We start from the raw sequence: 25,464 nt of genomic DNA on the forward strand, positions 1-25,464 counted from the left end.
GGTCACAAGCACCCAGACATCTGCTATGCTGCCAGGTCTGGGGCATGCAAAGAATGGCAGCGCTCACAAATTTAGATTTATAGGTCTGTGGTTTCAGCGCAGTTGAAGCATGAGGCAGGGCCCAAAACAGTTATGATGAGGGTTCCCGTCTTCATGCCGCAGAGAATCCGTGGGAGGGGGGCAGCTTGCACAGGTCTGAGGAGGCACTCAACTCACTGGGCATATCTACACGTTGCGCTAAGTTGCCATACAGCGCGCTATGGCAGTGATCACACGGGTCTATACACGATCGCCAGCTATATCACTGTAGTGGTGTGCTAGATCAAGAGAGCACACCACTATGGTGACGCAGTAGCGAAATCTAACTATGCGCCCCGCACACAGCGCAGTAACTGTCCATACTGTACCATGTGTTAATACTTCCAAAAGGAAGTACTAAAGCACGGTGCTGTAGCAACATTGGCATACGGCAAAATGTAGACATGCCCATTGTATTCTATTTGGCGATTTAATCATCAATTTCAGTCACAGAAGAGGGGAGGGGCAGTTACCAGTTTGGAAACTAAAGCTCTGGAAAATTTTTCTTTGGCCACTTGGAGATTGATGCTTTCACGGTCAGTGGCAAATTGTTCATTTTAATGACCTTTAATACATTTATATTTAACTGCATCACTCCATCAAGGGGTTAAAATGCTTCCATCCCCATTTCTTGGTGACAAATCAGCTGCAGGTCAGCGCTGCCAGCTCATGCTCTTCATGCCCTGGCCACAATTAGAAGCCACCCATACATGGACTAAAGAGGCTGTCAAGATCTTGAGGGGAGGAGCATCATGTCTCCCTCCCCCTCCAATCAGCCTTTACTCAATATTCCCTTGTGTGAAGAAGTTGAAGGTAACTGTAGGAACAGAGCTACTGCTCCCTCATTACCAAAATACCCAGCTGCCAGAACCCTCTCTCTCCCTCTGCTCCCAAACAGAGAGATGTAGTACCTTCATACTTTCCCCCAAGACAGTCTTTCACCCTACAACCCTAGAAAGTAAAAGAAGAAAAGATTGTTTTGCCAAACTTGGTTTTTTTTTCATTTCAGAAGTGAGAAAGTTTCAGTGATGTACCACAAATTCAAAGCAAGGAAAATGTTTAGGAAAGATCTCTTTGTTTGCAGGCAGAAGCAATATAACCCTCCTTCTCAACCAAGGATGATAGGTTGTGGCAGTAATCAGAAAACTATGGCCATTTCGTAAAATCAATTCAGAATAGAAATTAAAAAAGAAAAAGAAGTCCACACACGTTTAAAAAAACAAAACAAAACAAAACAAAACAAAAAAACCCTGCAAACTAGCCCGGCTCACCTACAATTTCTTAAAGACAAAAGGCAAACAACCAGGGGAAAGTTCCAAGAGCAAGGAGCTGTGATGTTCTACGCACACCAGTAAAAGAAGTCAGTGTTCCCATGCTGTTTGTTCAACACAGGCAGATTTGTAAATAGAGGTGCACCAATACATCAGTCCATATTGTATCGGCACCGATAAAAGGGAAATTGACATCATCAGCAATCAGCTTTTTTTGGCTGAAGTGGGCGACAGAGATGTCCCTAGGGATGTGGGGCCCGGGACATATCAACCCATGCAGGGTTGGGGGGTGGTGAGTGGCCAGATTGCAGAGCAGGGTGGGGTGAGCAGCTGGAGCAGGGGGAGGGGGTAGTGGTGAGCAGCAGGAGCGCAAAGCTGGTGGCGAATGACTGCTGCGGCAGGGCCTGTACGGCACTGTTCGCAGGGCTCCCCAAAGCACGGGGCCTGGGGCAGTTGCCCCAATTCGTTTTCTACTAGGGACAGCCCTGGTGACCGATAATGTTACTGATAAATGCGCATGTATACATGCAGCCACAGCATCCACACAGCCAAAAGTGCAACTCAGCAGGGTGGAGAAAAGTGTCCAGATGGTAAGTCTGTGGGGTGAGGAAGGGGGGAAGGGGCACGAGGGAGGGAAGGAGCTTGATATGGAGGGCAGATCAAGGCACCCACAGTGAGGGAGGGAACAGGGTTGGGGCAGCCAGGGCAGGGCAGGGCATGGGACAGAGCCACAGCTCATCTGGGGGAAGGAGGCTCCTACCACTGCACGCACCAAGGGCAGCATGGGGGCATGTGCCCACGGATGTGTGCACAGGGTGAGGTTAGGCAGCCATTACGTGCTTGGTGCTAGTGCTGAGCCCACGGCCCCTAGTGTGCAGCACGCTGCCTGACCTCACCCCACGCACAGATCTGAGGGGCACATGCCCCCCATGCCTCCTCCGGGGGTGCACACAGCAGCAGGAGCCACCCGCCCCTCCACAAGCCGTGGCTCTGTCCCATACCCTGCTCTAGCTGTGCAAAACCTGCCCCAACCTCACTCCCTCAGCATGGGTGCCTTGATCTGTCCACTCCACACCCCTTCCCTCTCCCATACTCTTCCCCCCCCACAATAGACTTACCAGATGATGCTGCTCTCCATGCTGCCGGGCTGCATAAATCAGCAAGGGGATCAGTATCAGCCGATATGGCTCGTTAATAATCAGTATCGGCCCAAAAAATCGTAATTGGTGCACCCCTATATGTAAACCAGCCTGGAACGGGAGTAGGCTGTAAGACAATCATGAGACAGGGAGGCAGAAGGACTATGTCTGGGAGCTTTAGAAAATAAAGGGCAGCAGAGATCAGAGCACCCCAGATTAAGAAAAGAAGCCCCATCACCCTGAGCACAAACAGGGGGAGGAGAAAGTCTCTCATCCCTTCCTCCAACCAAGTCAGCAAAGAAGTCAGCTCATTCCAGAAAGAAGAGTCCATCAAGTGCCTTATCAGCACCTAGTTTCTGGTGGCAAGGTACTACTGCTTCTTCATGAAGTGTTCATGCAATCTGGTTTGATAGAGAACAGCCCAATTTCTCATGTCTTTTCCCATAGTTTGTGTGGCTATACCAACAGTCAAGGTCCTGAGCAAAACCATTTCTTTAGTCAGTAGGAAAATAGACTGAAGAGCTTCCTCCAGCTACAATGAAGAGCTCTTACCATGTGATGAGGATGCACACAGGAAAAAGTATGTTCTCAATTACCTAAGGATCCTGCAAAATTCAAAAGATTGTAACGAACATCAGAACTTGAGACCAGTTATGGTCCGCCACCCATAAAACCTGCAGGAAGTCTCACACCAGTCCAAGTGAGGGGGACACACTTGAGGTGGATCCCACATCTCAAAATGGTACCCAAGGACTTAAGAGTTACAAATGGACAGGGAATTCTAATCCCAGTACTTCAGGGCATTTTCACTAACTAAAGAACCTGAACCAAATGGGAAGAGCTTCCTTAGGCAGCATGGTGGGGAAAGAAAAAGAGGAGAATTTAACTTATCAAGTAGGACAGATTTTACAAAAAATCCTTGTTTACTTAAGCTTATTTCACCTGCAGTTGTTGCTGTACCAATTGCTGCTGCAGAGGTAACCAAGTCACTGTCCAAGACTGGAGCTCAGCAAGTTGCCAGACTGCCAGAGAAGAGCAAGAAAAATATGCTGGCAGACCCAGCAGCCTCACTGGAGACGAGGGCAGTGGGTGCAGAAGGGAGTATACAATGAACTATCTCTGTGCTGACCTCACGGTTCTCAGGTCTGCAGCCTTCAGGGACACTGGAACACCAAGGTCATGACAGAGACAATAGGTCAATCCAGACAGATGGTGGAGATACTGATGGAAAAGCTTCATGTGGAGAAGAAATAGCAGCCACTCACAGCTGCCAAACAAAGAATATCCAAACAGTGCTACTGTGCCCCCAGGGCTCAGGACCACCCAACGCAGGACTAAGACACTTCCACCCACATAGGACAAGCCTACCCCTCTCCATTCCAGTCTTCAAGTCATAGCCCCCTGTATGTCATGCCCAAATTTTGTCTCTGCAGTTCCAACACCATTAACAAGTGCATAAAATCTCATGACAATCTGGGGCAAGTATTTATGTCCAGACACTTCTGTAACCTCTGCTGTGCCTTGAGGCACCTAACAACACACTCCACAGCCATTCATCAGCTGCTCAGCCAGCAGTTAAACAACATTCAGGTGTCCAGTATGCCAAAGGAGAAGTAGGTAGGCTCAGCCCCACAGGAGTAGGGATGGGAGGAAAGGAGAGAATGGGAACAAAAGAAACAAATACCCTTTCTAGATCCTGGTGTAGTCATGTGTGCAAATTGATCCTGACGGTCATGACATCCTTCAACACAGAAAATCAACCCTAGTGATTTATATACCAAGTCATGGTGTGCTAGGCCCAGAATGGCAGTATGCATCCATACATTTAAAATAACCTCTACTCATAGCAGTACTATCAACAACTCAACTAGTAGGAAAACTGTTCATCCTCAATAGTCCAACCCAGCCCTATTACTTACTGGCCGCGTCTACAAGAGATGCCGACTGCGCAGTAGCCTGAGACTACTAGCAGTTGCGTTGCATGGCAGAAATAATGACACAGCGCTACTGCACGGTAGTCTCAGGGTACTGCACGGTCCATGTCACAAAAAGCCACTCGGCGCTACTGTGCAGTCAGTTGCTACTTGTTTAGATACGTACTAAATGACTGCACAGTCAGCATCTTGTGTAGATGTGGCCACTGGCCTGCATTAGCAACATGCCCAGGAGGTAGAGTAGCCCTTTGAAGGCCAATGCTATTCCCACTATACCAAAGGCAAAATCCAAGCAATCCTTTACAGCTTTATAAATCAGGTTACATACAGGGGTTCCCCCCTTCCCCCCCTTACTTTTGAAAATGGGGTGTGTTTAGAAAGAATGTGGATAAATTAGGGCAAAAGGCAGTGATAAAAATTGTACCAGTCTTCAAATATTGGAAGAGCTGTCATAACGAAGTGAAAGAACAATTTTTCTGTCTCGACTGCAGAAAGTAGCAATGGCTTGAAATTGCAGCAAAGTAGGTTTAAATTAGATATCACGAAAATTCTCTTTACTATTAGAACCATGGGACAATAGAATAGACTGGCTAGGGAAGTTGTGGAATCTCCTTTATTGGAGATTTTCAAGTATTTAGATATGCATTGATCAGGGATTATTTAGGAGTAGCAATATCTGGAGCAGGCTGTGAAGAGTAACAACCAGAAGCACAGGAAAGTCCCACGTACGTATATTACCCAGAGGCCATAAGAACTCTGTAGCACAGAGCAGGTGGAAGAAATTGGAGAGGACCATGCTCAGCAGCAGGAGAATGAAGCAGAACTCCACAAGTGATGATTATAAAATAGGATTAAAGCACAGGAATATATTTAATTGGGGGGGTATAGGACAGGGGGTTTTAACCTGGATGTCGTGATGCAGGCACCTTGATGGCAGCACCAGTTTTATACTGCTGGCCTGGGGACTATATGCCCCTGGCTACTCTGAAGTTAGATAGATCTGCACTAGAAAATAGCAGGCATTATTCACTTCTTTCAGTGGTTATTTCTTCCTAACTACTTATGGTTTTTTCCACATACCCAAGAAATCTAGCTTCACTTATTTTTCACACTTTCTGAATGCTGGAGAAAAAATCCTTGAAGTTTAATTTTACATGACAGTTCATGTTCAGACTAGCGTCAAAAGTAAAGTGCAAAAACAACTTAGAAGTTGCATTTTGCTACCTCTTACACCTATTTCTGTTATGAAGGTACAGGCATCAGAAGAAAAGAACTTTAATATCTATCAAAACACAGTACCTGCTGAAGTTGGTCCCACAGGTCTCCATAGTACAGCCTACATTCATATGGAGATAGAGAGAATGGGAAGAGATGGGGGAAGTTTCCCTGCACCATAAAACTACTTCTCTGGAAGGTATTCTGCAGGATTCTCATTCTAAATTTCAAGACAGTCCTTGAAATTCCAAAAATTTGTGTATCCGCAAGTAGTGCATGCAGAAGCCAGAAATGTTTGTCTCCACCCGGTGACTACATAATATTCTAGACCTTGATTGTGTGATTGTTTTCCTTGGACTCAAGTTTGACCCTATGTTAATAAAACACAAATCCTTTAAAATGATGGAGATCAATAGGCTAACTTGTAACAGCCTTAAAAAGCTCCCGCTCCCTCTCCCCAGTGTCTCTTTTGTGAACACCAATTGGAGGACTACTTTCTTGAACCTAGAGGCTTCCATACTGCAGGTATCTATGATGGCAACATTTCAGAGGGATGATATGAAAACAGTGGTTGTGGTAGACTGTGACCACCCTGGCATTCTCATAACATTACTTTATACGGTCCATTTGGATAATTTCTGGTTTGTCAGCATGCATTTGGATCTCTCAACTATAGATACAAATGGTCAAGAGGACTTTCTGAGCAGCTCTGTTCTGTGAAGAGATCAGCCAGTGCCCTCTTTACATATAGTTAATAGAAGAAGGTCTCCACCCAGGAGGATCAGGACTTTGAGAAAAAGCACTTGAAGGTTAATCTGTGGTCCCAGATGAAAACCTGAGACACCCATAAGCAGGAACTTGGGATGAGTCCTGAGATCTCATACACCTACTTCATTGATGTAACTGCTATCAGGAAAGCCATTTTCATGAAAAGGTATAGCAAAGAGCTCATTGCCATAATCTTCACCAGTGCTCTGATCAGGAATGTGAGGATGATTCAGCTAGTGTGGGATTTGGTGGTCTACCTGAGGGAAGAACCTAGATGGGCCCTTAAAGGAACTGGAGGACTGTCAAGTGAATATATGGCTTTTCACCCACTTGAGGGACTTTAACTAACCATTAGAAAGTTCCAGGAGATGCTGTTGTTTCTCTGGAAAGGAAGACCTGGCTTGCACAAGATGAAAATTCAGCCCCATTTTGCCAGGTACACACACCTAGCCAAGGGTTTTGTACCAGAGGTGCAATGAGAACAGTTTGCAACTTGGGCAAACCGTATGGGAGAGCAGGAGACTGGTGGAGGGGGTGGAGGGAGAGGGAAGGGAAGAGGATGGGGTCAGGATCCTAGTACTGAGCACTGGAGGGACAGGAAAATACAGCTGAGCACTGGAGGATGGGGTGCAGAGACTTATCTATGCTATGGACTCAGAACAGGCCCTGGCTGCCCCTGCTGTTATTGCTGCCACCAGGGTGTGGTCTACCTGCCCTGGACCAGTTGTTGCTCTTATAGCAGCAATGCAAAGTCCCTGCACCTGGCTGCTACTGCAAGAACAACCCCATAGGGGTTGATCTTGCTGCCAGGAGGCACACTGTAGAGCTGGGGTGCGATTCTGGTGGCCCTACTAAGTTGGTGCTTGGGGCTGGCATCCTGCTCACCCACCCTTAGTTAAGGCTGTTGCTTTATACTATAGAAAAGAATTCCTCTGACCTGGGTGGAACAGTCTTTCTCTATCTGAGAGAGAGATCTCCTATCTAGATTGTGAGATGAAGGTACAGGTGGAAAAACCTTCCCTCCCCTGGATTAGCAGATCTGGAATCTCTCACCACCTAAATTTGGTATTAGGAGCACCTCTTTAACTCATGTTGCTCAAAAGCAATGAAAAGCAAGGGCCCAGTCCTGTAGCACCATGCTGAGGACTCAAGATAAAAAAAAAAAAGGAGTAGGAGGGAATATATACAGGTGGCTCCTTGACCACTGGATGTGGGTTAAGCCATCCCTTGGAACAAAAGGAAGAGCACTTCCCTGTTCTTGTTTGCAAAGAGATCCTACTCTGCAAATATAACCTTGAACACTGAACTTTTGACTTCCTATTCATGAGGTAGAGAGGTCACTCTGCTTACACAGTCTGCAGTTGTGTCTAGAGACCAGAAATATGTCTGGTGATCTGTGGCTGAACACAGTCTCTGCATACGAGGAAAGAACTGGAAGCTCTTGATATAGAGCAGTGTGGTTGAGTTGTCAGTCATAATCTGGACACAACAGATGTGAAAGAGGCAGGAAAATGCTATGCAAACCCCCATACCACTGAGTTCCCTGATATATGGAAGGTATTTGTCTGCCTGCAGTCATCTTGAGCATGAGCTTGCAAATAAATCCATCAAGGTTTCTTAGGTCCAACACTGGTTTCCAACCACACATTTGCAGGCACCAAAAGCACTGCTTAAACGCCCCCTTTCTCCTCTGGCATGTAGGGGAAAGTTTTCTATGGCTCTACATGCTGGGAGCAACTCGACTTCTTCCTAAAGCAGACCTTCATGAGAAGGGTCCCTGAAAAGGGACAAAGAAGGGGACTGGGAACTAGACAGGACAACCCCTTGCCACTATGCCTGTATCCAGCAGTTGGATGTAATGCTGTCCCAGGAAATAGTAAACCGGACAACGCAGTGTTGGAAAGTGGGTGGGTCAGCAGGTTCACATCTCCCAAGTATCCTGTCAGACCCCATTTATGAGGAGAAACTCTGTGTACTGATTTGAAAAAGTGATTTTGCCTATGAAATCTCTGCCACTCTGAGGGGCTCCCCAGCTCATGGAGCAAGCTGGGCTCTGTTGGCTGTTCTGTGCAATGCTGCTCTCTGGATAACTGTTTATTGTGTTTAGGTACTGAATGACTTGGCACTCAGAGGGATTTCAACTAGCACTCAAATGAGAAAGATTCAGCTTGTGCTGGGGAGAAAAGCCTACACTGGAGGACAACACCAGGCCTACAAACAATGCTGTTGCAGTCAGCATAGGGTCTGGTGCCAGAGAATATTTTGGTACTGTCAGGTGTGTGAGTGCAGCATGAGGTGCAAGCTACATTGGTGGGAGTTGGAGAACTGCTCCAGTATGGTGTATGGTTCCATCTGTAACCTACCTTGCTCTACCATTGTAGAGAAGCATGACAATGACACAGGCCAGAGACTGGCAATTGAAGGCCTACAGACCCCAAGGGATGACAAGGTCCAACTGTCACAAACTCCTCCAAGACCATTTTAGGCTACACATAAGGAAAAAACTCCCTTGGGGCACTCTAGTGAACAGGCATTCGCCCAGATCCTGATGCAGTGGCTCCCAAGTGGCTCTATCTATATCACCTTGCTTCCTCCATCTCTTACACTCAGAGCTACAAGTCTCAGTGCTGGTCAGCCCTCACATGTGATCTAGGCTTCTGACCTTCTATAGAAATTCTTCAGGGTCAAAAGGTCTCAGGGCTAGCTGATGGTGCTGAGGGTGAAATTCTTGCTTCCAATGAGCAGGGATCCAGGTTTTCCATTTGCCACAGAAAATCACAACAAAAATGCAGATTTTCTCCTTTAAAGAAGAAAAAAAGTTCCAGCCTGCAAAAAATTGCTTGGAGCTGGAGAGAGTGGGATGCAGGGAGCACCATATGCATTTGCACATGCATGTGGCAGCCAGACAATGTGGTGGAGAGCAGCTCCTGCAGCTCCCTCCAAGGAAGTCTATGGGAGGGAAGGGGAAAGGAAATCTCCCCAGATTTCTGCATCCACAGTGGGGCACGTGGCTGCTACCTGGCCAGACCACCTCTGGCCAGTAACTGCCTCCCTGTGCAGGAGGAAGTGCTGTGCCACTATGGACAAGGTCAGGCACCCCCTGCATGCCCAGCAGCAGTGCGGGAGCACAACTCCATGCTGCTGCTGCCACCATCATACCTCATCTTGCAGCCATGGCAGCATGGGGTGGCACTCCTTCCTGCACATGGTCCTCCCCACTGGGCCACAGAGCTGGTTCCTGCCCAGAGCTGGTTGAGCCAAGCTGCAGCCTTGTGCCCTACTGTGGTCACAGAAATCTGGAAATGCATTGCCTGTGCCCACCCCATGCATCATCTAAGCCCACACCCCCCACCCTTCCCCATACACTCACCCCTTTCCTCACACACTGGGGGATTGAGGCCTGGGGGCAAGGCACAGCAGGTTGGGAGTAAGGGGCACTAGCAGGGCTGTGATTTGGGAGTAAGGGCCAGGGGACTGCCATTCAAGAGAAAGGGATGTGAAGCAGGTGGGGGGGGGAGTGGGGGGCCGGGACACGACTGTAGGTTGGAAGTGAAGGGGCAGTGGTAGGGGCAGGACACTGACATATCAGGGTTGCTCAGCACCATAGAAGCAGCTGGGGGGCAGCCACAGCTGGACTCGCATCCTGGTGAGTGAAGGGGGCAGGAGGAGCTCTGACTTTCTATGGTAAGAAATGTCAAAATATATAGGTAATTATAATGACTGACGCACTGGTACGCTTCCAAACCATTTTAAAAATTGACAGACAGAGATTTTATCGTAAATCACAGAAAAACATGGGATTTGGGTGTTATTGTTTTGGTTTTTTTTAATTAGAGAATTTGGGATATCTGGGATTTTTGAAACAGAGAAAACCAGGATCCCTGCACATGAGCTTTGTCTGTTATGTATAGCAGGCAAGAAACTGCAAGAGACGTATCCCTTAGGCAGACCCTCAGGGGATCTCCTCTTCTGGTATCATGGTAAGGGGGTAGAAGATTTCCTAGTTCTGCTTCTGACATCATCCACCTTTAGGCCTAGATCAAAACCACTGAGTAAGCCCTGGTTTATTAGATTTGAGGGTGTTAATCCACCCTGCTCTTAGTGCCAGGGAGCTAATGTACTGAGGCTTTCAACTCTGGATCTGATGCAAAGAGTTTTGGCTCTCTTTCTCCCCATCTTTTCTTGTCCTTGGATTGACCAAACTAGAATAACTGTTGGGAATGAGTCTCCCACATGAAAAAACAGTCACCTTGTGCAGCTATCTGAAACTATAAGGAGGGACCTACCAAATTTACAGGCCCCAATGAACAGTTACACAGCTGTAACAGCCAGGGCCCCTGGTTTCACGGCCGTATCACAGCTGAAGCCGCCACTTTGAAGGCAGAGCAAATTTTAAATCACAGATTTGGGGGGTTTTAATGTCAGAGAATTTGTGATTTTTTTTTTTTTTTAAATCAGGGAAAACCAGGATCCCTGATCATCACCCTCTTCAAGTGGGGAGGGAGATAATTACTGAGTAAACAAACAGTGCCTGCAAGCATTTTTAAAGCCTTCTGGGCTTCCCAGACTGACCCCTGACTGGCTCCTGGACTGAGCTGATGTCAGGGGCTCAGCCTCCAATTTGCTCTGCTCCCACTGTCCGCCCCCCCCTCGCCCTTCGGGAGAATAGGACTTTTGGAGGCTTTTTCCCTGCTTGTCCCACTCCTCTTCTGGAGACTGGGAACTTTTCCCACCTCTCCCCAGCCCACACCTGCTTCAGGAGACAGGCAGTCTGCCGTTTCCCTCCCCGTTTTTGGTCCCTTCCCCCTCCCCCCCACCCTTCTAGGAGACAGCTTTTTGCCATCTTTTTGAACACAGCCAGTTCACCACGCTTTTTCCCAGGGAACCAGCTATTTCACGGGAGACCATTTCTCTTATGGTGGCTCACTGCTAGGGACCTACCAAATACACAGTTTGATGGATTTCATGGAAATGGTGCAACTGGCAAGCTGAAGCCCAGAGATCAAACAGCTTTGGGTACCATCATCTATGAAAAGATGCTACTCCTGCCTAAACAAATAACCATTCAACCAAAAATAAGCAGGAAGAACACGGGCAGACAGTTTCTGTGGCAGAGCCAAGATGGCATTGACTTGTGGTACCATCCAGCAGTCGGGAAGGAGGTAGGTGCTGGCTGGAATCAAGCCGAAATCCAAAGGCTGTAGACTGCCTGGAAACAAAAGTGGAAAAAAAAAAAAACACACACACACACAAAACTCCAAATCTTAGCACTCTTTCCCAGGTTGGCAAAAGCATTTCCTGAGAGGAAGTTGTTAACTGACAAACCCCACCAGCCTACCACATGCCATCCCAAGAGCTTTGGATTGTTTGAGGACCAAAGACTAACTCTTTATCCTCTCACATAGGATAGATACTCCTAAGCACATGTAATAAGGACTGTATTCCTTGCCTCCTTAAGTGGGACATATTTGCTTGAAATACACATTCCTGAGCAGTAGGGAAGCAGAGGCCATTCTCAGATCAGATGATGCAACTCTCTAAGGTTTAGGTCAAATTGTAACAGCTATTTAAAAACATACTATAGTGACAGTATTACTGGAGGAATTTGGTACAAAAAGCCATCAGAAGAGTGGGATTCTTAAAAGCTTCAGTCCAATACAAGTGGGAAACCAACCATCTTCATCTGTAGGTGGATGGAGGATCTACAGCAGGGACAGGCAAAATATGGCCCATGGGCTAAATCTGGCCTGCCAAGCACTTTCATCTGGCCTGCGGTGCCCACCAACAAATTGTGCCCTGCCCAGCCCTTCCACCCATGAGAGTGGAAGCAAGGTGCCCATGTGTACACACAGCCCAAAACATACCCTATTGTATCGCACTCCCACCCTTGGCCCAGCCAACATGCAGCTTCCAGGCAGGGCTGCTGCAGCCCCCGTGGACCTGCTCCACTTCCCCGGGCACCTGCAGGTAGGGAAGCAGCAAAGGTGAGGCTGCAGCTGGACGGGAGTGTGGGGCTGAAGGCAGTGCAGACCCCGCGCGTCCAGGGGGGCAGCGGCAGCATGGAGTTTGGGTGATGGGCAGCGTGTGGGTGTACGGAGGGGGGACGGACCTCCCACATTCCCCCTACGGCACAGCAGCAGCAGGCAGGGTACTCAGGGCACAAGTACCCAGTGGGATGCAGCTCCAGCCAGCAATGCACATCACAGCAAGAGGCGCAGCCTCCAGAGCCCGGGCTGCACTGCTCTGCACTGCAGAGCCCGGGCTCCCCTGGGGAGCGGGGAAGGCAGCTGGCTCCAGTGCCTGGGGCTTCCCTCCTGTGCCCAGTGAGTGCAGGGACTGTGGGTGAGTGGCAGGGAGCACCAGCGAGACAGCCCAGTAAAAGCTGTGCCCCTCACTGTGATGTGCAGCACTGACCGGAGCTGTGCCCAGCCAGGCACCTGTGCCCCGAGCACCCCACCTGCTGCTGTGCCATAGGGGTAGTGCAGGGGGGGTCCCCACACCCCACAAGACCCACACATCCACACCCTGCCCCCACAACCCCCCCCATCATACCCTTTGCCTCCACATTCACCACCACACGCCCTCATAAACACCCCCACACATCCCCCCCACACACAATATACAACACTAAGAATATATTTTTGAGTTATTATGTAATCACCTCTATATACACTACCCAAACACAATTCATGACAAAAATATTTTCCATAATAAAATTAAAATATGTTCTAGTAGGCATTTGGACTTTTAGTCTATAATTTGGGTTTTTTATGCTTCTAAGATGGCAACCCCTGCAAAAGGAATATTTCTAGGGGGTGGGGGGGGCGAGGGGAGGGACTTTTGGTGGCAAAGGTCAGGGAGTAGGACTTCTGGTCCCAAGATAGCAACAAGGGGGCTGGGTAACTGTCAAGGGGTGGGGCTACCCATGCAGCCCTTGGCAGCTCACCAAAACTCATTAAAGAGGCCCTCCAGCCAAAATAATTGCCTGCTCCTGATCTACAGCATTGAGAAGGACCTTATTGAAATGAGCATACAGGTAAGGAAATAGCTAAAGGAAACTGGATTTAATGAGTCCACTTAACTATGCTTAAAACCAAGTACTTTGGGAAAATCTGGAAACCCCACAACATATTATCATCTTTGTAAAGTACGGTACAAGGGGAATCACAGTTTCCAAGACATTACCACCGTGCACATAAACTGCTACCAGAAAAATACTTACATATAATAACTGTGCCTAAATGTGTTAAGTGGTTCAAGATGAACGTCACAAGCATATTCATATTTCATTATATTTTCTCTTAAATGGGTGTGTCAAAATTTTTACATTCCACATGAACCTGGCAAGGGCTTGCAGAGATCTTCTATTTCAATATAGGCAAGACCATTTGTGTGGCAGATCTCTGTATATGTATGGCAGCTAAGTTGGATGAAAGAGGGACAAATGAAGGCTTTTAGTCTCCCAACACAGAGCTGGTATATAGCATGGATGTAAAAAACAGATTTTTGAGGTAGATATACAGGTTTTAGAATCCATTAGCATCTGCTTCTGTTCTGTGGGATACATTCTAGTATTTCACTAATACTACTCCTTTCAACTGAAGTTGCTTTTCCAAGCAGAAACCTTCCTTACGATAGGCAGTTGAGGGTCATGCTACAGAAACAAAATACAGGATGGTTTGTATTTCACCCACGTACTGGAGCAGATAGAGGCTTCTGTAAAAGATGATATTCTTGTAGTCTTAATCTTGTTCTGTACCTCCATCGGCCCGCAGCCAAGCTCATCTATGGGCTTCCACCCAACATAGCAATTCTTCCCACTCTACTACTGCCCTCACCTCAGGCTGGCAGGACCAGATACCACAATACATCTCAAATGCAATCTTCAAACTTCTGACATTTACCCTGCGAGGAGCTGCACCTCACCAAGAATCCCTTCTAAGATACATCTCATTGAGCAAAAAGTGTAGCAGCCACAAAAAGGCCAACCAAATTTCAGCACAAAAAAATCAGTTTGGGGCACAGCAGAGTATGCTTTACTAGTCCTTTTTTAGCCATAGCTGTTTCTGGGGTGAGAAAGTAAATGCACTTCCCTTAATTCCCAGACATTTAGATCCACAGGGAGATGGGCACAACTGTTCTCTCAATGTAGAACAGGCTGCGAGTCTACACATGCTATGTAAACACATTACCATTTGTGAGACAGTAAAATCTGACTACTTCCTCACTCCAAGGAATTAGTAATGAAGATAGTTACTCATGGATAATCTATCAGTGTTTAGTCATCTTCAAATTTGTGTAATGATTCTTGCAGCCCATAGGGAGCAACTGTAAAGCATGGTTTTACACAAGAAAAATGCATATTATACACACACCCTCCTCACCTACCTTACCCCCACAAAAAAAATTTAAGCGCACAATGTAAACACTTTGAGCTCAGTATGTGAAAACTAAAGATTGATCTGCAGAATCATATAATGTAAAATTTCTTACTACAAAAATTCAGGGTATTTACTATATATAAATTACATGATTGTGATGGAGTAAAATAATCAACCAAAAGACCTTTGCTTTGCACTATTACATGCTCTTATCAACAAAATAGAAGACAAGCCTACACACTGGAATAGTTGATCCTATATCTTCTTGAGCCAAGAGAAGTGAAAGAGCACCAGTAATTTGAAAAATGTCAGCTGGCTTGACAGGTGCTATGGAGGGGTATGGATCAATACCTTTAAAGCCAACTAATTATCAGGAACAAATTCCATCTCATTAGTATGAGTGTACATTTGGGAATGACTAACTATGCTTTAATAGGTGACAAATTAGCCAAAAACTGTTTAGGGACTCTGATCAGGATTCAGTGCATCAATGCAATAATAAGATCATACTGACAACTAGCTCAGTGGCTACTTAACCAAATTTCACAGTATATGGTTGCAGCTTTATGCAAAGCAACAAGTGTTCTTGGTCATGACGACACAACACAATTTAGCTGAAAAAGTAAGTTTAGAGCAAAGCTTGCATTATAACAGATGCACAGAATATTCAAGCTTCAACTAAAACCTGCTCTAATGTGTCAAAACTCTAGTACATCAGGTAGAAAAATTCCTTTAAAGTAAGGTTAAAGAGTTATATAGTCATACTTACAGGTATGTAAGCATTCCGTTACAGTGGTAGCGTCAATCAGGTATCCATTGCACAGACGACAGGTTATATGGGCATTAATATCCCAAAGCTTAATCTTTCTTGTCAGCATCTTTGGTGTTTGTAGATTAACTGCATTAGACAATAATTCAGGTGTACTGATCAGGTAGAAATTGTGCTGGAATAAGCAAAATGACATTGCTCTGCATTAGAGATGTGATTATTTCACTTCAGACTCTCATACATTTTTAATATATACAACAGAAGTACTACATCATTTTATAAGGATTTATCTGATAAACAAGTAGTGAAACAGTGCAAATTCTACACTGTTTTATACACCAAGACTTCAGCATGGTATATGAGAAACTGGTAGTTATACAAATTCTACAGAGGCGAAGTTTGATAGTCTAATACAAAAGCAGTTTTTCTTCCAAGTTACTCTTGCATGTTGCATAATACAGTACTTCTATTAATAAAACAAAATCTGAGATTTAGGGCTAAGTCCTGATGGTTTTGGTCATGCTACTAATTACATTCAAGCCAAGAATTAAAAGTAATATGAAAGTAAAGAGAGCTGACCCTAAAATTATTCAGTCATCCAAATATTAAAGAGTATGGCAAATTTGGTATAAGTGGGCCAAGCTGCAATGTTTATTCATAGCCTATTTCTCTCTAAACAATTACTTCGAAAATAATTAAAGTTGTACCTGAATAATGCCACTGAAAAACAGGTTCCAAGAAAAACCGTTTCAGTTTCATACTACATAAAGATTTGGATGGAAAATAGGGAAGGGGCAAAAATAACCAATACCAAGCACAACTTCAAAAAGTAATTTTGATATCAGCAAATTTGTCTCTCCTATGATATTAAAACATGAACTGCACATTTTTTACTTCTAGAATGAAGAATGCCATTACCATAACACTTTATCTTTTTTTTCCTTTTTTTTTTTTTTTTTAATATAAAATACCACTTTTCCAGAGAGTTGACAGAAAAAAAATAAAAATAAAAAATCAGAAACCATCAAATTCTGTTTGCCTCCCTTAACTAAAAATACACATACACAACTCCCTACCTTAAAACATGCATGCACACAAAGATATATCCATGTCATTATTCCCTTTTTTTTATTTTTGGAAATCTCAAAAAGAGTACTTAGAGTTTTAAAGAACTTAGTAGTTCACCCTTAAAACCATGCAAGATTATTTAGATTCATTAAGATAACTGCAAATCCTTGAGACATACTTGTAATTCACTAGTATTATCTTTCACAATAAAGTTTGTTGATATTATATATTTAGAGAGTCGGCTTTTGGATACAGAATACAAAACAATTTTTTTTTAAACCGTCAAAACGTTGTTACAAAACTGAAATACTTTACAGGCAGTCCTCGGACTTACGACACAATTGGTTCCTGAAAACGGCGTCTTAAGTCGAAATGTTGCAACTTGGAACTGATTTTCTCACAAGAAACAATGTTATAAATGGGGGATTGGTTCCTGAACCAAGGCCCGATACCCTGTTTTCACCAAAAATACCCCAGAATTTTGTACTCGATCAATTATAGATGAGTAATATAGCTACATTAATGTATTTATATTGTAAATAGCAATCATATGGATTTGGAAGGACTTCTTTGGGGTGACTTTGCTGGACTTTTTGAAGAGTTCTTGGCTAGAGTCTTCTCAGGAGTCTTGTCTGCAGATTTTTCTGGAGTCTTGTCTACTTTCTTAAAGAAAAAAGTGTCCAAGGAAGTTTGGACAGATGTTCTCCAGGGAGATGAGCGACACAGCAAACTTGTTCACTGGTGTGGCATCGCATCAGATCAAGCATTATGAAGTCGAAACTGACATCGTAAAGTCGAAACAGAGAGCCGATTTATAAACGATGTAAGTGCGAAACGTTGCAACTCGAAACGTTGTAAGTCGAGGACTGCCTGTATAAGCACTGTACCCAAAACACAAATCATTATACAGAATACAATTAAGTTTGCCCAAGAACATAACATTGGCTAAACTGTACACTTGTTAAATTAAGTGGTTTCAAAAACAGGTACCAATCATGGCATTCTGAAGTTGTGCTAAGACTTTAGGTTAAGTTTCCAGATCCCCATTTTTTTTGTTTTTCAGAAATACAGTTAACAAAAAACACTTGCTAGAGTTTACTTTAAGTGCTAACCTCTAGAATATTAATATATGAGCATTTAAATGATACACAATATTGCCTCTCCCCATTCCTACTGGATAACGTGGCTATTTTGCTGACTCAGTACAGGTTATTTGCTAACCCACCTAGAGATAAGGGAGTACGATGGGGTTAGCAAAATACAGCCTGCAGGCCAAATCCAGCCTGTGGCTGCTCCTCTGAAGCAGAACTGCATCCGGCCTGTGACTACCCTGGCTTTTGATACCTCTTGCCCTTCTCCCTTTCCTGTACCTAAGCCAGCTGCAGGAGGAGCAGCTGCTCCCCATTCTGGTCCAGCTTGCCCTGCCCTGCACCCCAGCCCCCAGTGTACACTCAAAGGCAGGGGGCACTCAGCTAGCGGCCAGGCTTCTGCCCAGTGAGGTTGTCAGCATGCAGCTCCAACCCTGGGCCCTTTCGCAGACCAGACAGCCCAGCCCCTGCAACAGTCAAAGCTCAGATGTGGTTTGCCCCACTGGCAGAGGAAAGAGGGCCAGGAACTCCAGGTTATCCAGGCCCAGTAGGAGCACAGGCACTGTTGACAGGATGCTGCACTGAGTTCCTGCGCGCTGCTTCACGTAGTGCCACATGAGTGCAGTTGGAGTGGCTCCTGCCTGACTGAGTCCCTGGTACACGGCTGAGTCAGGCAGCAGTCACTCCAGCTGCACTCACGTGACCCAAAGCAGAGTACAGAAACACAGCATGGCACCAGCCCAGCCCAGCTGCGTGCCAGGGACTCGGGGTGGGGGAGTGGGTACAGGGAGAAGGGGGAAATAGCCCAGTACTGGCCTGGCTGGCCCCCCTTTCCCTGAACTCCCTCCTTTGCCCCGAGTCCCCGGCACATGGCCAGGCTGGTACCATGCTGTGTTCCCACACGCTGCTTTAAGCTACGCGGGTGCAGCTCCTGTCTGACCCCCACCATGACAGGAACTCGGGGCAGGGGTGTAGGGAGAGCTGCAGGTCATACACATGCAGCCTTCAACAAGACTTGTTACACTGACCTTCCAGCCAAAATAATTACTCAGCCCTGGGGCATGTAGTGTGTGTTTAAAGATGAGCTAGGGCAGCAGTGGCTAACCCACAGCACACTATGAAAGGTGCTTAAGGGCTGAGCTGGTAGAAATGTTGTACCTTTAAACAGAGCAGCTGTGCCAGCTCCCAGTGAAAAATGGCAGAGTCCAAGAGCGCTTCAGTTCACTGCACAGTGAACAAGCAGGTGGGCATGGTGCCGGGGGAAGAGACACAGAAGGGGTGGGGGGAAGGATGCATTCTACTTTACCCCTCCCTCTCATACACTACTGAGTGCAGGGCTGCCCGGCTTCTATGGCTGGAGCGCACCTGCTGTAGCAAAGACTCCCAGAGTGGATGGAAAAGGTGGGGCTGGTCATCCTTGTGTCTCCTCTAAGTCAAAGCCTGCAGCAATTGCCTTCCCCACCCCCAAGTGATGATACCGACAGGAGATGGTGGAGCATCCCACACTCAGTTTAGCCTTGCAGCCATGGACCATGACCTGCATGTTGACAACAACCTTCAAGTCCAGGGAGCCTGGAGTGAAGCCAGGCTCATTACTGCCCTTCCATGTCAGATTCTTTACCACAGACCTCCCAAGCAATTACAGAGACTCTGAAGAGTAGCTGATTTATATAAAATGGGAAACAGGATGGATATCCAAGCCTTTAAATGCCTCTGCTGTTAGTTGCAAAAAAAGTCAGAGCCAATAACACTCCTATTTAAAGCTGCCTAATGCTTATGGTTGTAATACTTATATTTTCAGTTGCTTATATTACAGGGACCAGCAATATACATTACTGAGGTCCAATCTGGCCTGAAGAAGTCTGATCTTGCATAGAGGTTGGTGACAGAGCTCCCCATTGGAGTACTGCACTGTTCAAGTTTATGCTTGTTGCAAAGGGGCTTTGAATCTGACAGCCAACCACTTGGAGTGGAGTATGGGAGGGGCAGAGACTTCTGGCCCTTGGTAATGGCTCAGTTGTAAGCTGCTGCCCACACCAGCAAAAGGCTTCCAACACTTGGCTTATAAATATTGCCAAACTAATAGGCTTGTGTTGAATATATGCATGCTCTCTCAGATTTGCCTCCTGCCAGAGCTCATGTTTCACCCCCACCCTTCAATGGCTCCTGCTGTTTGTTCACCTCATCCACACTACCTGGGCAACAGTTTGCATACTGCACTAAAGAGAAAGAAGTAAACTCCAGGAGACAACTGCAGGGAAGTCTTGTTCTGACCCTGCATGTCTTAATTTGAGCTACAGGCAGTCACTTAGTACAAATGCAACTGCTTCAAAAATTAATGGGGAGATCAGAGATAATACGATAAAAAAAAAGAAGGGTGCAGGTGTCACTCCATATGCAACTCACTGCCACAAGCAGCACCAGTGTGTTTCAGGTTGAGGTGGTCTACCCATGTTAGAAAAGTCATATTGCCAAACTGGCAAGTTGTGTAGGTGGCTGCCATATTGGAATCCAAGACAGCTGCTGTGAATTCACATTTTTGTCAATATTTCAGCCCCCACTAGGGTTAGAAAATTAAATTTTGATGATTAAACCAACACTGTATGAACCAAGGAGATCAATCATATAGGGGTGCACCAATAAAGATTTTTGGGGCCGACACCAATAGCCGATATTTAAGGAAACATATCAGCCAATACTGATTCGATTTCCGATACAGCTGCCTCCAGCTGGTAAGTCCAGTGTGGTGGAAGGGGAGGGGGAAGGGAAGGGGTGTGGGAGAGGCAGATCAATGCCCCCTGTGGTGAGGGAGGGGGCAGGAACAGGCATGGCCCAGAGGGGCAGATCCATGGCTCGTGGAGGGTGGGGAGGGCAGGAAGGTGGTCCCCGCTGCTGCTTGCACCCTGAAAAAAGCATGGGGGCGGGGCTTGTGTCCCCGGATCTACATGGGGCAGGGCTGCACGGCGCTCTTCCCAGTGGGGGCTAGGCTCAGAGCAGGTGCCGGCAGTGCTGGGAGAATGCTGCATCCACCCCAACTTTCGCTCCTGCTCACCTCCCAGCACCATCACTGCTAGCCACCAAGCACAGCACCAGCTCAACACCCCACCTCCACCCATGCACTGGGAAGAGCTGGGACTGTGCCAGGAGGCTGGCGGCAGTGCTGGGAGTGAAGCAGCAGTGAAACCTGGGGTGGATGCAGCATCCTCCCAGCGCTGCCAGTGCCCACAGTGCCCAGCCCCCGCTGAGAAGAGCCTGGCATAGCCCCAGCTGCAGCCCGCCCCGCCGCCTGAAGATCCACAGGGCACATGTTCCTCCCGTGCCCTCCCGGGATGCAAACAGCAGTGGGAGCTGCCTCCCTCCCTCCCCACAAGCCACAGCTCTGAACCCCTTCCTGCCCTGGCAGCACCTGCCACAGGCATCAACACAGGGGGCATTGATCTGCCCTTCCCACACCCCTTCTACCACACCAGACCTACCAGCTGGAGGCAGCTCTCCAAGCTGCCATGCTCTGCTCCTCACTGCCTGAGTGCTGCGCTGCAGCTGCATGCAGCACAGGCATTTATTGGTCAAATTATCAGCCCCATCGGGCCGATTTCCAATACAGCCAGTTTTCTTTATATAGGTACCAATCCGATATCAGACTGATGTATCAGTTTACCTCTATAATCATTACATTTCCACCCTGGCAGCTATATTGGATCCCAAGATAGCTGCTGCAAATTTACAGTTTTGTTCATTGTTAGATACCCAAAAGGTTTTCAAAATTGCTGCATCAACTCTGTTGTTTTAGATTACCTTGACATGAGAATCTCCAAAGGAGAGTGTCGACAAAAGATTCACCCTTATCAGCCTTAACCAAATGTTGCAATGGAGCTGATAGCATCACCAAGTCCAGTGAAGTGTAGGAGGTATGACTTAGACAAGATGCATCATGTTTCAAAGTACGTTCATAGTCAACAATTTGCCAAAGAATACCTGCTAGAATTATGCAAATAAAGGAGGCACTCATTCAACATAAGTACAGTTGCTGAATTTGACACTTGTTATGGCAGTATTGATAGAGTATCATGTTGTGTTGATCCTGAACTAACATTCCAAAAGCCTTAACTGGCACCGTTCCTTCTACAGGTCTTTTACACACAAAACAGCACACTGAGAGACTGTTAAGAAAGCTGCGGAATATAGAAGGTGAAAGGGGAAACCCTATCAACATCAAGTGAAGAATACACTAAGACATCAAGCATATCATCTGCTTCATAAAAGAGATCACCCGAGATGGCAATTCAAATGTTGAGATTAATACAACAACATCTTTCAATCATAACAAAAGACAAGGATATGCCAATGATGTCACATTGCTACAAGAGCAGTTCAAAAGGTTCTTGTTTAAGGTTTCCAATTATGAGCTGTTATGTATTTTTACAGAAAACACTGTGCCAGAAGATACTGCATTAGATATTTTGAATGCATGTGACAAAGGAAGAGAAGTCATGAACACCATTATCCAGAAACGTCTTACTGCAGATGCTACTGAGAACTTCTATGCAAACATACCCAAATCAAAATTGAAAACCTTCAAGGATGTAAAGTCAGCTATGGGACAGCCCAACAAAATGGAAGAGACACAGAAAGCAAAGGAGATGCAACAAAGGTTTCTTGAAGTGGTTGCAGCAGGTATCAGGTTCAATGTGCACTCTTGCATACAGCATGAACTGTCTGGATACCCTCAGTCACTTTTTAAATGCACCAAATTGCTCAATGTGGCCGACAAAGCAACCTTGTCACAGATCCTGACTGGGGATAAAGCAGGAACTGTTCTGCCAGATGCTACTTCCAAGAAATCAGCTGCTATTATTGACACCATGGACTCTTGTACAGAGAACAGGAAAGCCAAAAACTGCACAAACATTTGGACATTTGGCCGATTCCTTTGTGCAACAAGCAGTTGCCAACTATTCCAACACATGCGATTGAGTCAACAATGTCTTTGATCAATACATATCACTAACCATAAAGACAGGCACAAGAATATTAAGGACTCAGAATACTAGACAATCCGCAGAATCATTAGCAGCGGATTGCTTCCATTAGCCACACTACAGTGTAGTTTCAAATCCTTTCAAGGAAACAAAGAAAGCCTAGTTAATTTTCTAAATGAGGAACTTGTTAAGGAATCACACTAATGTTTCCAAAGTGAACAAGTGCCCATTGTTGGTGGTTTCACTGATGGAAAAGCTCATGTGACATTTTGCAGCTGCATTTGCAGCAAAAAGGTTGACACAAGAATGCTATTAAGGGCAAACATGCAGTCATCAGGGATATGCCTCTAGTATTTTCCTGCAATGACTCAGTCGTATTGGTCCTTCTATGGCATAATCTTGCACCTAAGGTTTAGATGAAGAGAAGCAACCCAGTAAGATTCATTCTACTTCATAATATTGTGTCAGAATTGCCTGAGCCACTCCATGCATCTCTAATTGGATTCCACACTGGTTATGGACACCACCAGCCAGTTCAGCGGTCATGCTAAAAAAATAAAAAAATAAAAAATAAAATAAAATAAAATAAAATCTGTTCAGTGGTCAGACTAAGAGTTTTCATTCAGCATTCACATCTACTGGCAAGTCTAAGAAGTAGGCCTTATGTTGACAAGGATTTGTACAGTTGAGTAGAAAAGTTTGTTGTGTTGTAGTATCAGCCATAAACATCTCTGACAACCTTTCTTGAAGGTAGGGTAAAAATATTCCACCAAGAAAAAGCTCTAGATAAACTTCTGCCTACATACGACTCCCCTGTGCACTATATACATAGGGCCAATTACCAAAGTCTCATTTCACAAAGTGCATTTAAACCTAATCTACTATTGTTATCATCTAACCAGTGTGGTTGGCAAGCTGAAAACGATGGTTATGTTCCTATCAAACATGCTTGAACTATTACCAGCAGAACACATTCGGATAACAAGTTGCAACTGCAAGATGGAATGCTAGGGACCAGCATGCTTGTGCAAGCAGGTTAATGTGCCAGGCTCTCCCAGCTGAGAGTGCTATGAGACAATATGTTGCAATCCGTATAATAACTACAGGTATTCAGAAATGGATTCAAATGATGAAGAGATCTGAAAAACTGCAATTACCCATTGTTTTAATATGTTATATATACTGTTGTATTACTATTGGATTAGACTATTACATTTTTCTACTGCTTTGAGCTAAACATAGGTCTCTGTGTTTCATTGCCACCGAGTTGTGCATTAGTAATATTGGACTGGTCCAGATTATGAATTTTTTTTAAAATTGTATTATATTATTCAATGCAACTCAAACAAATAGGCTAGCCTGAGTTATAATATTTTCAGTACTGTAGGCTTGCTATGAAATTTGTAGTAATATAAATTTGTGAGGTTTTAGTAATAGAGTAGTGTTTACTAGGTTGTTTTTTTAAAGTTATATTGAGTCAATACACGTATGCTAATGTCAGCAATCTTGGAAATAGCTACCACAATAAAAATGATATGAACATCTTTTTGTCTCTGGAGTTAATTTTCTAATGCTAGTGGTGACTGAAATATTGACCAAAACATGAATTCATGGTAGCCATCTTGGATTCCAAAACAGCGGCTACCCACACTACTTGCCAGATTAGCAACATGATTTTTTGGATATGGGTAGACCACCTCAAACCAGAAACACACTGGTTTAAACATCACATCACTGGTGTGATAACACATTATAGCACATGTGTAAATGCACCCAGTGAGTCCCACCTGGTCTTGTATTCCTGTTCTCACAAAAGCATGTCAGGTAAGGGTCTTGGTACTTTTTCTGTGCATATAAAAAAAGAACCTTAAACTCAGACTCCAAGCACTATGTCAGTTACCTGACACTACAAAACTAAAATTAAAAGAGTTTACCCCCACCAAGCAGCCACAAATCAAACAATGACTTGCACATTGGCTTATTCTGGCAGCACATGTGAACAATTTATTTCATATTGGCTTCTCTCCAACTTCACTGATTAGCAGGAAAAATCTTAAAAAATGTTCAGCCATATGCAAGTAGAAATCAACTTGGATCAATTACATTCAGCATAAACACACTTGGTAAATGAGAAAGCTTCAAAAGAATAGCAGCACGGGACTCTTTAACCTGGAGAAAAGAAGGCTCAGGGGGGACTTGGTGGCAGCCTATAAGTATGTAGGGGGGTGGCACCAGGATCTGGGAGAACAGTTGTTCACCAGGGCTCCCCAAGGGATAACAAAACCTAACAGCCGCAAACTTCTAGAAAGCTGACTTAGACTGGACATAAGAAAAATATATATAGGAAACTGGGGATCTGAACACAAGCCTTAGTGGAACAAAACTCTGGTGAATCAGTCTTTCATAGAATCACAGAAAAGTAGGACTGGGAAGGACACCCCCAAAGGTCACCAAGTCCAACCTTCTGCCAGAGACAGGATCATCCTTATCCAAATCAACCTGTACAAATCCACTGTCCAACTTATTACTAAAGCTACATAATCAACCCCGACCCAACCACAAGACAGTACCCTAATGTGCCACAGATAAAGCAGGGTAACAACAGCAGCCAATGTGCTACTGTTATAAGGGTTGTTAAAAATACACTTAAGGGAACAAGGAAATGGGCCACATACCCCCTGCTACATAGGAAGGGAAAAAAAAAAACAAAAAACTTTCCAGTCTGTACCAATCTGACCCTGGGGTAAATATTGGAGGTGCACCAATATACTAGT

The 25,464-nt window shown here is 45.3% G+C and overlaps 1 protein-coding gene across 1 annotated transcript in view; it reads right to left on the reverse strand.

Annotated features, from left to right (window-relative positions):
* The window catches only part of PCGF3 (polycomb group ring finger 3), a gene marked incomplete at its 3' end in the record, with an annotated part of 97,757 nt that overhangs the window by 16,079 nt on the left and 56,214 nt on the right, over positions 1 to 25,464 (reverse strand). Inside the window, exon 5 of the mRNA XM_025199066.1 lies at positions 15,556 to 15,730. Coding sequence (XP_025054851.1) covers positions 15,556 to 15,664 — 109 coding nt within the window. The remainder of the gene's footprint in view (positions 1 to 15,555; positions 15,731 to 25,464) is intronic.

This window comes from Alligator sinensis, unplaced genomic scaffold, assembly GCF_000455745.1.
Source record: "Alligator sinensis unplaced genomic scaffold, ASM45574v1 scaffold607_1, whole genome shotgun sequence".
In the NCBI taxonomy this organism is placed as follows: domain Eukaryota; kingdom Metazoa; phylum Chordata; order Crocodylia; family Alligatoridae; genus Alligator; species Alligator sinensis.